Source organism: Stegastes partitus, unplaced genomic scaffold (genome assembly GCF_000690725.1).
Source record: "Stegastes partitus isolate 25-593 unplaced genomic scaffold, Stegastes_partitus-1.0.2 Scaffold519, whole genome shotgun sequence".
In the NCBI taxonomy this organism is placed as follows: domain Eukaryota; kingdom Metazoa; phylum Chordata; class Actinopteri; family Pomacentridae; genus Stegastes; species Stegastes partitus.
The window spans coordinates 81335-96411 of NW_007578250.1; the positions used below are offsets into that span (position 1 = coordinate 81335).

General features: G+C 40.3%; 1 protein-coding gene across 1 annotated transcript in view; it reads right to left on the reverse strand.

Annotated features, from left to right (window-relative positions):
- Window positions 1-15077, reverse strand: part of LOC103361635 (disintegrin and metalloproteinase domain-containing protein 19-like) — a 186355-nt gene that overhangs the window by 79071 nt on the left and 92207 nt on the right. Inside the window, exon 3 of the mRNA XM_008287770.1 lies at window positions 6117-6193. Within this exon, the coding sequence (XP_008285992.1) occupies window positions 6117-6193 (77 nt within the window). The remainder of the gene's footprint in view (window positions 1-6116; window positions 6194-15077) is intronic.

Genomic DNA, 15077 nt, shown 5'->3' on the forward strand with positions numbered 1-15077 from the left:
ACAAACTTACTTGGATTTTTACTTTTTACAGTATTTAATGTTACACTTGCACAGGAGGAAAAGCTTCAGTGATGATGGGGGACTTTCTTCACCTTGCATGAAAGTGAACATTGCCAAGAAGGACAAATGTTCATTCTTGATGTTGGAAACAGCAGTTGGGTAAGATTCTCCCCAAATCTCACCACAGTGGGGGTTAAATTGGACTGGAGCACACCAGACTGGAGCTTTGACTCCAAACTGTAACCTGTCATATCTAAGTTCAGTCTCTTTCAGTGTCACCGATTTACCATCTCACATGTTAATCTTGAAATCTACTGTCAGACTCTGTTTCATGCTGCGTTTAGAATGTTGCTTTCTCTTCCTTGACTTAATTAAACCGCTGTAGCATCACAGCAGCAGGATCCATACCGTCTACAAACTGAGAGAGACGATGTGCGCCGTTTATGCACAGTGATTTCAGTATTTACATCTTCTCACAAATCGCTATTTAACCCCTGTACCAAAAGGTCTGTTCAGTCGGTGCTCTAAAGTTGCACCTGCTAAAATGATCTCTTAAAAGCAGATGAAGTTTACAGAGTTGGCATGAAACCGTAGATGTTAATTAAAATTTATTTTTCGCTTTTTGCCTCCTGAGCACTTTAAGGATGAGCCGTCTGTATTTGCTCAAAAGCAGTTTTCTTAGCCTTGGAATGCTGAAAAAAAAAAACCCACTTTCTATTTCTAAAGGCTAGTTCTTCCCTAGATCAATCTCACATTAGGTATGTTCTGGTATGTGGATGTGCACTCTTTGTTTACTCTTCTCTGTCACAGTTTATTTAACCCATGAAGTCCAACCTGCCACTGGGTGTTTGCTGCTTCTGTCACAGTAGGCTCATATTTCACCGCAGTGTCAAATCTGTGGAAACAGCACAACTGTGGGTAAAATCAGAGAGAACTCAAAAAGTCTTTGGCGCAATAAAACATCATTATAATGCCATAAATCATTTTTTTAAAAAAAGAAAAAGGAAAGTTGAATTATTTATGTTGCAAAAATTGAAAAAAAAACAAACCTGTATAGCATTTTTCTAGGTGGCCTCTGATGTAACTGTACTTGAAGAAAATGGTGACTCTATGTAATATTAATAACATAATATGATATTTTTTCTTACATTGTTGCAGCTTGTGGCTTCTCCACTGTGCTGAGAGATGTAGATTTTTATTTTTTTTAACAGAACTTGGTGCAGTTTGTTTTGGGGATTAGATGATTTTAATCAAATATCAGGAGTCTAAGATTAGATTTGGTTACGTTTTCAGACGGGACGGCACGCCACAGAATGTTAGAAAGCTGCAAACCAGAGGATTCGTTTTGTTTTCACAGTTTGTGTCATTTCTGTGATTTTTCTTAAAATTAACACGTCTTTCAAACCTGCCGGCAGATTTGGGGCTCCAGAGGGTTAATCGTTGATTCAATTTGGGCACTTTTCTGGTGTAAATACCCAAGTGATAGTTTTGGTGTATTACTTAAAGGATCAGTGACACTGACACTTAACCTTTGACCGTCTTGCTGGCTGGCGTTTGTTTTTGATCAGACCTGACTAACAGTGCTGTCAGACGCCCCGAGGCTGTGCTCTTACACCCTGGAATATCGCAGACGGAAGACAGACGAAGCCGAGCCATGACAACTAACATGATTCACGGACAAATAACCAGCACATCCTATGTTTTCTGCCAGCTCTGGGTGCCTCAGCCAGCGCGGGCTTGTCCAGCGTTACGTCAGTTGGCATTCCAGGACCCACCACACACACGCAGACGTCCCCACTCTCATGCTCAATCTATTCTCAGGATCTGTCTGTAGGTCAGCCTCCACCCCCCCTTTCCTTGCACATTCCCAGCTCATTCTCATTCCATCCCTCTCTCCTCCTCCCTCATGTCTGTTTTAACAACTTGAAGTGAAGGAGTCACTCTCTGTAAGACCAGCTTGTCAGTTTGATATAGCACTTCTCAGATATTAGCTAGTCAGCAACATCCAGTTCCAGAATGATGGGCCCTCCTCCCCCGATCGCAACAACACAAAAACCACACACATTTCACTTCCTTTGCCTGTTCTATTAAATAGCTTCAGTGTTTTCAGAAGTTTCACCTTCTGAAGAGCAGGGAAGTGAAAGGATCTGGCAGGATGTAGTGACTGCTGAAGGTTAGACAACAAAAGCTGAGCACGCTTCTCCGTGCTATATTATAAATGTTTAAACTGCAAACAACACCATGTCTTCCACTAATGACAAACCAAACATCTTAACGACAGGAAAATGTAATGGTGTTTGTGGGAAATACGGCTTTATCGGTGCAAATGTTGGTTTAGAAATCAGTTTGGGTGAGTTGAATGTCTGTCATCTGTAAAACTGAATACATAATAAATCAATACAGTTAAACCCATGAAAGAAATTAAAACAGAACTGAGAAACTGTGACGAATCTTAATATTTTTGCCTTGACTCCACTCAGTGTGTAGTTTTTAGTCCTTTCTGCCACGTGATGACGAGGCTGCAGATCATGTCTGTCTTCTACAATGTCATGAAACTGACATCTCAAGAAAAATTTAAGGACATTTCTTAAAAATTTCACAATTTTGCAAATGTTTAGTTAGACTTGAGGATGGCCTGTTTAGAATCTGGAGGTCAAAGGTCACCGTGGATTCACTAGACACATTTTTGGGGAACTCATAAATCTTAATAATACAGTTTATTTGAATAAACATTATCCATCCATCCATTATCTATACACCATCCGCGGGGGGGGCGGATCTAACCCAGCTGACTCAGGGTGAAGGCAGGGGACACCCTGGACAGGTCACCAGTCTATCACTGTTTGAGGAAGCCGGAGAACCCGGAGAGAACCCACACTGCACAGGGAGAACATGCAAACTTCACGCAGAAAGATCTCGGGTATCCTCACCGGGACGCAACCCGGCAACCTTCTTGCTGTGAGGCAACAGTGCTAACCACCAAGCCACCTTGCAGCCCATATAAACATTATTTATCATTTAAAGTAAGTAGTAAGTATGCATGCTGCACATGCTTAACATTCATTTCATTGGTTGTCCTCACTTTACATTCTTTTTTATTAATTGTTACGTGTTCGACAGAAATCTAGTGTATGGTCAGCTAGGGCTGATATGGGCTGGAACATGACCGGTTGGTGGAAGCACAGGTGAGCTGCTTGTTCTATTCCCTGTTTCCCTCACCAAACACTTTTTATTTTCCAATAAAATATTGATGTCATAGACTCTATTTTTGTATTTTTGTTTGACGAGCTTATATAACCTTTTGCCAGTTACGGAGCTCCACAAAGGGTCTCACGAAACATAAAAATGCAGGCTTTTTATTAATAAAATGTCTCCATTAATGATAAAATACTTTGTTGTATGAATTAGGTTTGCATCACAACAATATTTTATAACAAAAAAAAGGTACATCTGATTTTATTTCATCTATTATACCAATGTTTCCTTCTAATAATGAGATGATTTAACCACATAACAGGACACTTTGTTTTAAATAATGGAATTTTTTAACATATTAACAGGATGTGTTTTCAGATGCTTCATTGTCATAAAATGTTTTCATCACTATCAGGTTTGTGTCTCTGCTTTGTGATCAGATTTATGTATTTATGATTATAACAGGAGCATTAATGGCATTTCGATCAATATATCAAAAGAGAGCTGATAAAAGCTTGATTTGTTTAGATAACAAGATACATTTATCATTACAGCAAGATATTTCTGCTAATAAAGGGATGTTTTGTTATGATAAAAACACAATTTCTTTTCTTTCACAAGATACTTATATTTTTTTCATCATATATTTTCTTCCGATAATAAGAAACCCGATTGTAATAACAAGCGCTGAACAGAGTATCTTTGTTCTTTGAACATTTTTGATAACAAGAAGGCACGCTTTGTTGCAATTAAAGAATTCTCTTTAATGAGACATGTTTTATTCTTTTAGCACTGTAAATGTAATGGCCTTCATACTGTACATTGTGCTGTTTCCTGGCCGTGTTCCATTCCTGTCCCAGTGGAAGAGGCCCAGTAGATAAAATAAACTCCGTTTCCAGTAACATTCCCAGTAACCCCTCCTTCATCAGAGCAACTGCTTCCCCCAGAACGTGTCCCTCGTTCTCTGACCTACATTCGCTGGTCCAGACCAAACTTGTGCACGTCACTGAGACTCAACTGCTGGTTTAAAATAAATATACACCCCGCCAGCTCGCCGTATTCCAGACTGTGACTCCCTGGACCAGACTCACTGTAGTGTATCATCACCAGTCAGCTCTCTGTACGTTTCCGTCTCCTCTCCGTCCTATTCATCACTGCCTGTCTGCTTCATATATGCCACCATTGTCTTGGGGCTTCTTGTTTTTCTGGTGCTCTGCATAAATGTCTGTGTCAGTTCCTCCTTTTGTCTCCTTTTTACCCCATCAATCCTTTCCAAATCCTATGCATCCATTATATGTCCACTGCCTACTGACACTGAAATGATACTCCAAATGCCACTCTGTGAAGCATGGCAAACTGGCATATTCCTTCTAAAGCCACATACCGGCAGTCCATGTAGTATTTTTCTTTGTGGTATATAATATTTTGGGTCGTATTTCAGATTTTCAGACTCATAAGGTATGCTAGCATCACTTGCTTCATGTGTAAAATTTAGACAATGCTAACATTTTTTCTACTGAGCTGAGAAATTCTTCATCAACATCTTAGTAAATGATGTGGTTATGCAGATATAATCAGCTTCATTTACCTACAGTTTGACACACAGTGCACTTTAAAGGAGTTTTCCAGCAATCCAGAAGTCAATCCATTTATTACAATGACACATGAGAGACGGGCAAAGAAAGAAATCGATAAAATGAAAGCAGAGAAAGCTAAGATATATTGACTTTTAATCAATCACACTCGTCATTTCAAACAAACATTGGACCCTTCTTCTTCTCATGATACAACACAATGGGCATTTTGTGGCTCATGTCTTTCAAAACACATCCAGTTTGTCATCTTTCTTCACCTTAAACATGCAGTTTTACAGCTAATTACTACAGCTAGGCTTAAATCTTCAGGTTCTGATGAGGATCTGTCTGTTAGTTGAAGGACCCCTGCTCTGATGAACACAGATGAGGTTTGCTGACATGTTCTCTCCACCTCCAGGCTTTCTGAGCATGCTAAGTGGTCCACCTCAGAAGTCTCTGCACGTTTTGGGCTGATGAGCATGCACCAGACGGAGTTCCCCTTGATGTTATCACAGGAACATCATAACCTCTGCTGGCCGTGAACCCTGTTCCGCGTGCCCTCCATGAAACACGCCGCACTCATTCTGATTAGCCTCGCTCCTCTGTGCGCCCTGAGCTGTGTCACTTACACATTCCCTTTTCCCATAACAAAGCAGCAAGTAAATCTAAAGCTATGACTCAAGAGCATGTGATATTTATGTCTCTTGAGCGAAATATGAAAATCTCCAAATGACATCAGTTGAAACCATGACTACATTTTCACAGTCAAGGACTATCAACTGCGCATGATCTTTAAAAAGATGTGTCTAATGGAACATTAGCTTTCTTTTTCAGCGGCAGTGATTCAGAGAACTTTGGACTTCACAGTTGTGTGTCTCTGCATGAATTCTTGAGTCATTTCCGTGCATTGTAACATCACAATGAACCTACACTTTGTGAACACCTAATTCTAATAATTTTCTGTTACGCTCAAATGGAGATCCATGCTGAACTTGAAGAAACTTGGACTGATGGACGAACAACCCAGAAACACAAACACAGTGTCACTGGCGTGGAAGCACAATAAGACCTCAAATCCCGAGCTACACACTGCTATTACCACAAGTGCATACATATCCTTAGGCCATCCACTTAGTCTTTACCAAGCTTGCAAAGTGTAAAAACATCTCAGAACCTTGAATTTCTTGGGGTAATGCACAGACTGACCAAAAGTTCAAGACAAAGAGGAGAGAGAGAAAGCATGGCGAGGGATTTGTGATCTCCCCCTGTTATCGTTTCACACTTCTCAGGTGGAGGTTATCAGAGAAGTTAAGGCAGTAAAGGTGGCATGAGGGAAGAGATACTTACTGATTACGTTCTAATTGTAGCACAAGTTGGAGGTCATTGGATGAGAGCACGATTTCCCCTCTGACTGGGTATTCTTCCTGTTGGGTTAAGAGGAGAGATTGGGTCAGGTCAGAGCAACAGAAGAACTCACCAGGAACACTTTGCTTAAAGTGCATTCGCTGCTGAAGGTACTGAATTTCAAATGAAATGTGAGCCTGACTGGAAAATAAATGAATTTGACACGTTTTCAAATGCTGCTTGAAAAACCAAAATAATTGTGGGTTTGGACATGGAAGTTCACCAGGGCTTAGATAGCATGAGTAAGATGTTCTGAGCCATGGAGCTGTCTTCCAACTTTTACTTCATCGTCTGGGCACCATATATGACATCCTTTATGCTCACCCTCAGGAAAACATCCACCAGTACACATTACCTAAAAACCAATGTCTCTCAGGAACCAACCGCTTTCAATCAACTGCATTAGCATCAATAATTAAAAAAATGCTCAGAGAAACGGATGCTGTGCTACATCCTGCCAGCTTCAGATCACAGCTGGACCCGCATCGGTTTGTCTACAGAGCCAAATGAGGGACGGACAATTCTGGTGCATGCCTCCTCCACTCCCTCCTCCATCATCGTAATCAACTTTGTATCAGTTTCCTTTGTGGAGGAAATCCAGTGCCACCTGTTGATTAGGAAACTCCACATTAACATCAACTTGTATTACGAACACTGGAGCCCTCTACACAAAAGACAGCATCAGTCCTTCACCACACACTGCAAGTACGCTATTCACACTGCTATGATGCAACTACTTCTCAGCAATACAGTCTATCAACACTGTGTGTCTCATTTCACACAACTGCAACCAAATGTAGACAAAACATACGGACATTCAGACACCAATACAAATTCCAGTCCTGACTGAGCCACACCTCCATCCTTGGTTACTGAGCCATTTCATTTTTTGATGTTTTCATAAAATCTGATGAGAGCAAATGGTTATTTTTTGGCAAATACGGAATAAATTGCCTGATAAAATATCACAATTTTAAACTTTTTTTTGGCAATTTTCCCCCTGCCTCTTTCCCTGTACTGTACATCACATATGATACATTCATGGATCATTTGGAGGCTGAAAATCTGACAATTCTCTCTATTTCTGCATTTTGTTGCTATGATAAATGATGCAATTTTGGATCTTTTTTTCTTTGAAGAAAACATGCCTTTCAAATATAATTTAAAAAAAATCCCAGTCCAAGTCTTTGCTGTGTCCGCACAGCAAAGACTCGATGCAAACTCAGAGCTCAGTCTGCTGCACGCCACCTTCTGCTGTCGCTTCATAAAAGCATATTCAACCCATCCTGTTGTACTGTTCTCCATTTTTTCACAACAATAACCACGTCCAACAAAAACAGACTCACCAAGACTGCATATACTTCCTCCAAATCACCAGCCTCCGATCTCCCCGTCTGTCACCGCATGCCTCGTGCAAATAATAGCAAATGACACTGATCACTCCTTAAATCCACTCTTTACACTGCGACCATCTGGTTGCTGATAAAGGACTTGAAATTTTAAAATAGCTTACTTTGGCAGAAGGTTTGTCCCTTCTGCACACGTGCATTGATGCAAAGACCCAGAATGGCTTGTATTCGTGTGCACAGCTTCGGGTAGGGTACTGAATGGTTTATATTCTATGTTGTGACCTGGTTATCTGTGTGTTTTCTAACATTCCTCCTTTACTTCAGGTGTATTGTGAACACAGTACAAGTTTCAATAGCAAACATGTGAAGAAGAAGTCTGGATATTGACCCAGAGGCACCTGTATTCAATACACCACACGACATAAATAAATGTTGGTTTGAAAGAGAACAGTCATCGTAGTTGGTGTTTAACAGGTATATAATGGATAAGAGGCTCAGGGTCAGCTTTAGGGTTAAAGGAAAAGACAACAAGTATTACTGCAGCTAGCGATGACTTTGACTATCTGTTCATCAGCTTCAATATCTGTTAGTTGCTTCTTCAACAAAGTGATGTACCATTCCATTCACAACTGTGCCAAACTCTGTTCTAATTTATCCTTCACATGTTCAAATATTTCAGTAGGCTTTGCTCATGGCACTAGAGTAAAAGTCAGGGCCAAAGTAAGCAGCATTCATGCTGTAGACAAAAAAAAATCTTCCATTTATGCCAGTTAATACTGATAATCTGCTGAGTATATGCTGAGATATTGCCATATTGAATCAAAGTGGTGACTGAGAATATGAGGGTGAGGGTGATGAGTAACTGAGTTAGAGCAGCAGTTTTTTTCCTGGGGTCGCCATCAAAGAAATTTTAATGATGAGCAGACCTTTTTCACGGCATACATTTTGACTCATCACAGTAAGGAAGTCACACCTGTGGTAATAATGGCAACATTCCACTCAGAGAAGGTCATGTGTTTATGCGTGCTGGCTTACTGTCAAGGCTTACGAGAGCACTTATCGGAAATGAGGCATCATTAATACACCCACTGTGCCTTCCCTGCTGCGACAAGTCAAAAAACCTACTTTGAAAAATCCATGAGCCAATAAAACCAAAGGAGCAAAACAACTGTCATGTCAATCTCACATTATAAGATAACAGTTAAGTAAACACTTAGGATGAACGTGTCAACGGTTCGTTTTCTGGGAAGCATGTTTCACATATTTAAATTGAGATTTCAATAACTTGCATACCGACTTGAACCTGTCGCTGAAGGTAAGAGCTGTAGATCATCAAAGTCACTAGGATTCATCCCTTTGACACGATAAACAATAAATCAAGTCTAGTTATGGCATGTTTAAAACAACCTGAGTTGAATAAAACAGGGCAAAACAGGACAACAAGCAATAAGTCCAAGTTATAATAAAACTAATGCAAAATACTAAAAATATATACCATGAAGAACTAACAAAAGCCATTGAAAACATGGATGTCTTGAGATGTTTCATAAAAAGGTCAACAAAGAGGAACTTTTTATTGCCAGAAGACAGCAATTCCAAATCTTTGGAGCAGCTAACACAAAGACTCAATTGAGCCTGGATCGTGGAACAAATAAAATCAAATGGGCCCTCAGATCAACCCCTGAGGTACTCCACGTGTGAGAAGAGGAGGGGCGACTCTCAATTTTGACTGACAAAGACCTGTATGCCAAGCAGGTGGCAAACCACTTTAGCACAGTGCCCTAGATGCCAGCCTGGCCCTTCAGACTTTTAACATGAATGTGTTGATCACCTGTAACAAATGCCTGATTTTGTGGCGAGCCCCAAAGCCTGATTGGAATTTTCAAAGTGGTTCTTCTTATGTAGATAAGAAAAAAGCTTGTGGCTTTCATCACACCAGACTTTAAATTTCAGTCACTGTAAAAATAGCAGCGTCTTGCTCTGAAGCCATCGACAAACTCGCTTCCAGGGTTGCATGCACTTTAGAACTTAGGAACATCCAGACCTCCAGTGCTTTCCAAAAGTTTAAGAAAAGTAAAGCAAGCATGCCTTCAAAAGTAGCACCACAAATAGTTTTTTATTTATTCATCAACTGAAAGTGGGATAAGCAGAAAAAAAAAAAGTTACTTCATGTATCTTGGGAAACTTGCTGGACTTACTCTGTGGGCCCGTGTTGTCTCTTCATGTAAAAACAGACTGACTCCATGATGTTGGGATCAGGGCTCTGTGAGAGTCAGACTTCTTTTGTGGCTGAGTAGTTCTTCATGACTGAATGTGCTGACTCGTTAACCTGCTGCACAATGAATTTGGGATTGATCAGATGCCTCCCTGATGTCATTGAGTTACGATAAGAATCTAAACATCTAATACTTCAGCACAGCACTGTTTACAATTGAATGAAAAATGCTCAAAATGAGAAAAATAGAAAAATGTAGTTTTATTCTCTTCTGATTCTGGATCTGTTATGATATCCATACTAAACATCTGATCAGCATTGGCTGTAATATACAACACTGATATATTTAATAATAACCAGTCAGTGTGGCTTTGATTATAAGAAATACTTGATTATTTTTTTCCTGTATAAATAAATGTCAAACTCTTTTCATTCACTATTTGTAAGCACCTTTGCAAGGACAGTCCTATGCTCCCTCTTTGGAAACCCTGGCAAGCAAAAACTTCACAACTACCCCCATTTCTTCTGTTATTTAGGACAGTATATCTTATTGATGCAGACAGGAGCAAGAGGTGACAAGATGTTTAAAAGTTGTCTTCAATGTAATTTACTTTATGTGGTTCAGAAGTGTACAGGAGCAAAAACAAGCCCGAAACAGTTTAAACCTTGAAAATACAGGCTAATTTCTCATTCACTGAGCGGTTAACTGTGCTGCAGAAAAGAACTCCTTCAGGCAGATAAACAATCTTTTTCATACGATATGATGATAGCAAATGAGACACTCCTATTTGAGCCTAACAGATCGATTGATGAATGTTATGGTTGAATAATGGCGGTTCTGTAAAATGAGATCTAAAGACAACAAAACAGGTCGGAGAGTTTGTAGACTGTGACTCCACTTTTACATACACAGAAACCCTCTGTGTCTATATTAACAAAAAAAAAAAGACACTGTCAATGAAATTATACACATCCCGAGGCAAATGCAGCGTTAGACTTGAACAAAATTATCTGTGCTGCATTCTGCTTTCCCACAGACAGGGTTTGCTTTAAGGAAGAGTGCTGCACCACAGTTGACAAGAGTCTGAGGCACCATAAACTCTTTACAAGCACTGTGAAATCATTACACTTGTCTCAACTGTGAAAATCCTTTGCCCAAAAAAAAAAAAAGAAAAGAAAAGAAAAATGAGAGGAAGAATGCAACTGCGCCTCTGTCACAATGATCTGAAGTGACACTGCATGCCTGCTAGTCCTACGACAGGACCAAAGAGACAGTTTTGTGTTACAAGCAGCTTTGAGCTGGGGCAGTGGGGTTTGATGCCGCTACAAGAATGTGACCATCAATGAAGCGGCTGAACTAGTCCTTCCAAACGGTGCCCAGTCACCAGCATCTCCTCAGATTTAAATATCGAGTTCTCTCATATGTTATTCTTGCCCTCGTCTTTCCTGACTTCTGAGTTCGAGGCAACAGATTATGGATAACATTCATCAGCTCAGTTTTTGTGTGAACTATTAATAAGCATGCCCACAAAAACAGATGTACCCAATTCTTCATGTGCTCGAGGATGTGAGTAGAGTTAGTCATCCTTATTCATAAAAATCACAGAGGATCTCCACTGTTTTTGCACATCAGCCTATTTATAGGTCTTTAGAGGATTATTCATGCATATGTGCAGAAGTACATTTTATATACACGAGAAAAACGTCTGACAGATGTCCTCAAGTAGCCTTTGTCCATAGTGAGTTCACAATGTTATACTGTGACGGAACACTCATTTTGAAAAACAATTCTGCATAAATCTACTGTTTTCAAATATGTCACCTGGAGATGCACTTTACCCTGAACCTGCTGCAGTGCAAACCGTGCATGGGCTAACCCAACAATTTCGTTATAATCCTTTCACTTTCAACATGAAAAAGACATCATGTTGTTCAAGGTGAAACGGAGTTCACCATCTAGTTGCTCTCTAACTCCAGGAATGACAGTGTAGCGTTTCCAGGCCCACTAATGTCAAAACATTTAGCTTCAGCTGAACCTCATTTAGCGTTTTATCGACTTTTCCCGCAAGTCGTCCTACACTGAGGCTAATAGGCCTTTTAACGGAATGTACAATGGTCTGTGTCGTTTCTTTTTCATGTAAAAGGGCCTGTTTGTGTCGAAAGCAGCCCAGAATCACGAGAAATTACATCCATATTGCTCGACTGATTGATTATTTATTTATTTTTAGTGTCAAAGAGTCTATTCAATGTGTTGTACTTATGAAATGAACAGTGAAAATATAGGTATTGACATTGGGAGGCATGAATGGGAGGTTCAGAAAGAACAATGACATTCTTTTACACCAAACTTTTGTGTTTTAGTTGTCTAGCCCTTGTAATACTTTAGTTTAACTCCATCAATACAACATTTCCATCCTGCTGCTGCTGTGTTAAGGTATTCTACAACGCAATAAATGTAAAAAAGAATCATTGTCAATGGTATTCACGGTTTTGCAGAATGGTTTTTGTCTAGCCAAAGGGTTGCTCAGGCAGGCTGATGTAGAACAGGTGTGATTTGTCATTTTTCATTGTGCACCCGCGTGCCTATGCATATTTAATAACAACATCTCTGTTCATACGGCATGTTCTTAAATGTCGATTCAGAACTTCTTCTGTGCACACTTTGATAAATGGGGCCCAGTGTTACAGCGTTAGGAAAAGAAACACAGCTCCAAGGTAAAGCAGGTAAAACCCTACAATGCAATGTTGCTTGAAAAAGTCAGTTAATAAAATATGAGTGTGGAGAAATCATTTACTGCATTATGATATAGCCATCAAGTGGGATTAACTGAGAGAAGCTCCGCTCCATCCCCCAGGTCTAATCTGTATTCTCCTCTCTATCTATCTCCCATCTCTGAGAAAAGCTCCAAACAAAACAACCCACTGTAAATTCCTTCTCACATCATTAAACTTGTCATTGTAACGTCAATTGATAGCTGCTCAGCACACGCACTTCTACTTGTCTTGCTTCATTTTCAGCTGTTTAGTTGTGCCGCTTCCCCAACTCCAGCTGAAAGACCGTGATTGGTCACGGCAGGGGTCGCATTGGGTGCCGAGTGGGAAGTGTGAAAACGAGGTCGAGGAAAGCGCTGGAGAGTAGTGACTGTGTGAGAATTTACATAAATGAGGAAGAAGTTATGGGAGCGGCAAAGAAGACAATGAACTGAACAAGAAAAGGGTCTTACAGGTGTCAGTACGCCTCAGACGAAGCACCTGTCGCTTTACATTTCAGAATATCTCAAACCTCTTTCTGTGGATCAGGAGAGGCTGTGACGTTTTTTTTCCCTCTACTTTCCGAGGCAGATAAGCCAACAATCACACACACTTTGCAGAGCAATTGGGTAGTTGTGTGAGGAGGTAAAAGTAGGCAGGGTTCTGTCAAGATCTCCTTTTTATTCTTAAAGCAGCTCCTCAGCAATTTTGTGAACATCACCATGACTGCCTCTGAAAAAAGATCGTCTAAAAGTGTATCCTGTTAAAGTCACATTTTAATGATTTGGCAGGCTTTTTCTTTTTTTTTTCTGCCACTGACAATGACCACTTGGAACAGCTATAATATGACTGGGCGATAAAACAATAGTGTATGTGCCAGCAATAGACACAAGACAACATCAGTGTGAAAACTCTGACTGAATGTTCGATTGTTTCATTTGACTGCATCAGATGCAAAAACTACGAAAGTACAAATCAAAAATGCAAAATTCAGCGCATGAACAAACAACAAACTTGCTCTCTATCTGTCTCAAAAAGCAGCCTGTCATACCTTGATATTAATATAAGAAAAGCAAGTCTGTAAAAATACCTTCAAAGAAGTGATTTAAAAGAAGTCACTAATTCTGCGAGTCTTATCTCCTCCGGCAGGTCATTCCAAAGCTGAAGGGTAGCGATGGCAAAAGCAGCTTTAGATCTCAGTCTGGACTTTGGAACAGTCAGAGGGGCACCACATGAGGATCTCTGGCCGCAAGCGGGCACTGACATTTCTGCTATGTAGCTCAGAGGCAAGAACATAACGTGCTTTATCGGTAAAATCTTAAAATCAATTCTAAAAGTAACAGGAGCCAATGGAGAGAGGCCAGGGATGTGTTGATGTGATGTCATCTATCAAAAGCAGTAAGAAGCAAAGCTGCTGAATGCTGAACTAGTTGGAGGCGAGAGAGCGACTTACAACAAGGACAGATTTGCAGTAGTCAAGCCCCTTTGTTCTACTTGTACCGGTCTAACAAGGTGCCTATGGTGAAGTATGTGGTCTGGGGACTGCTAGTTAACCTTGTGAGACAGGTAAGACAAGGGGTCAGCAACCCGCCGCTCCGGAGTGGCTCTTTCATCCCTCTGCTGTGACTCCTTGTGGCTTTGGAAAATAAATAATGAATATTTCATTGAAATGTATTTTATTTTTGTTTGTTAGTTTTTAAAATGTAAATCTAAATTTGAAGATTGTGGTGATCTGGTAACATTAAAATAAAACGGGCTTGATTTTTGAGAGCTCAAAATATGCGTCACAACCGCCAATGTGCGACACCCGCTGCAGTGTTACCAACTTGGGGACTTTTTCACTAAACCTGGTGACTTTCCAAATCCTCTTGTCGACTTTTTTTTTTTGTCAAAAGCGACTAGCGACAAATCTAGCGACTCTTTCTGGTGTTATTGGAGACTTTTCTGGTGTTTCGGCGACTCTGACGTGAAAACGTATCATTCAACAGTTACTGTCCCAGTGAGCAGCAGTGCTGCCGTGAGCGCCTCCCGTCCCAAAGCGCTCACAGGCAGTCAGGAGTCTGGTCAGCAGTCCCAGCTGCAGGCAGCAGGACAACCAGACGGCATTTTCACTTTGCTGCAGGTGGATAATTAAAGTTTGGCTTTTTATTTCATAACTACGAGGAGGACTTGAGTATTTTATTTTAAAGTAACTTTCAACCCAGCATCTTTTTTTTTTTTCGGTGTTCACAAAGTTTTGTTGCATGCAGAAATAAAATGTAATTTTCTCTGTAGAAGTCATTGATTTCAGAAATGCAACACACTATAGTTGTTTATAACGAGAAGGTAAAAAACAATATATGTTGTGTTATCTTCATTTTAGATGTCAAAAGGGTTTTGTGGCTCCCAGTGTTTTGTTTTCTGTGGGAAACGGCCCAAAGGCTCTTTGAGTGTTTAAGGTTGCCGATCCCTGGGCTGGGCAGCCTAAAAAAAAAAAAGATACATGATCCTGTGCTTGGAGTAGAGTGCGCTACGAGGCCAGTGTGGGGTCACCCTTTGTGTGCCTAAAGGTTTTGCTTGTTTTCTTTATTCAATGTTAACAAGGTGAGA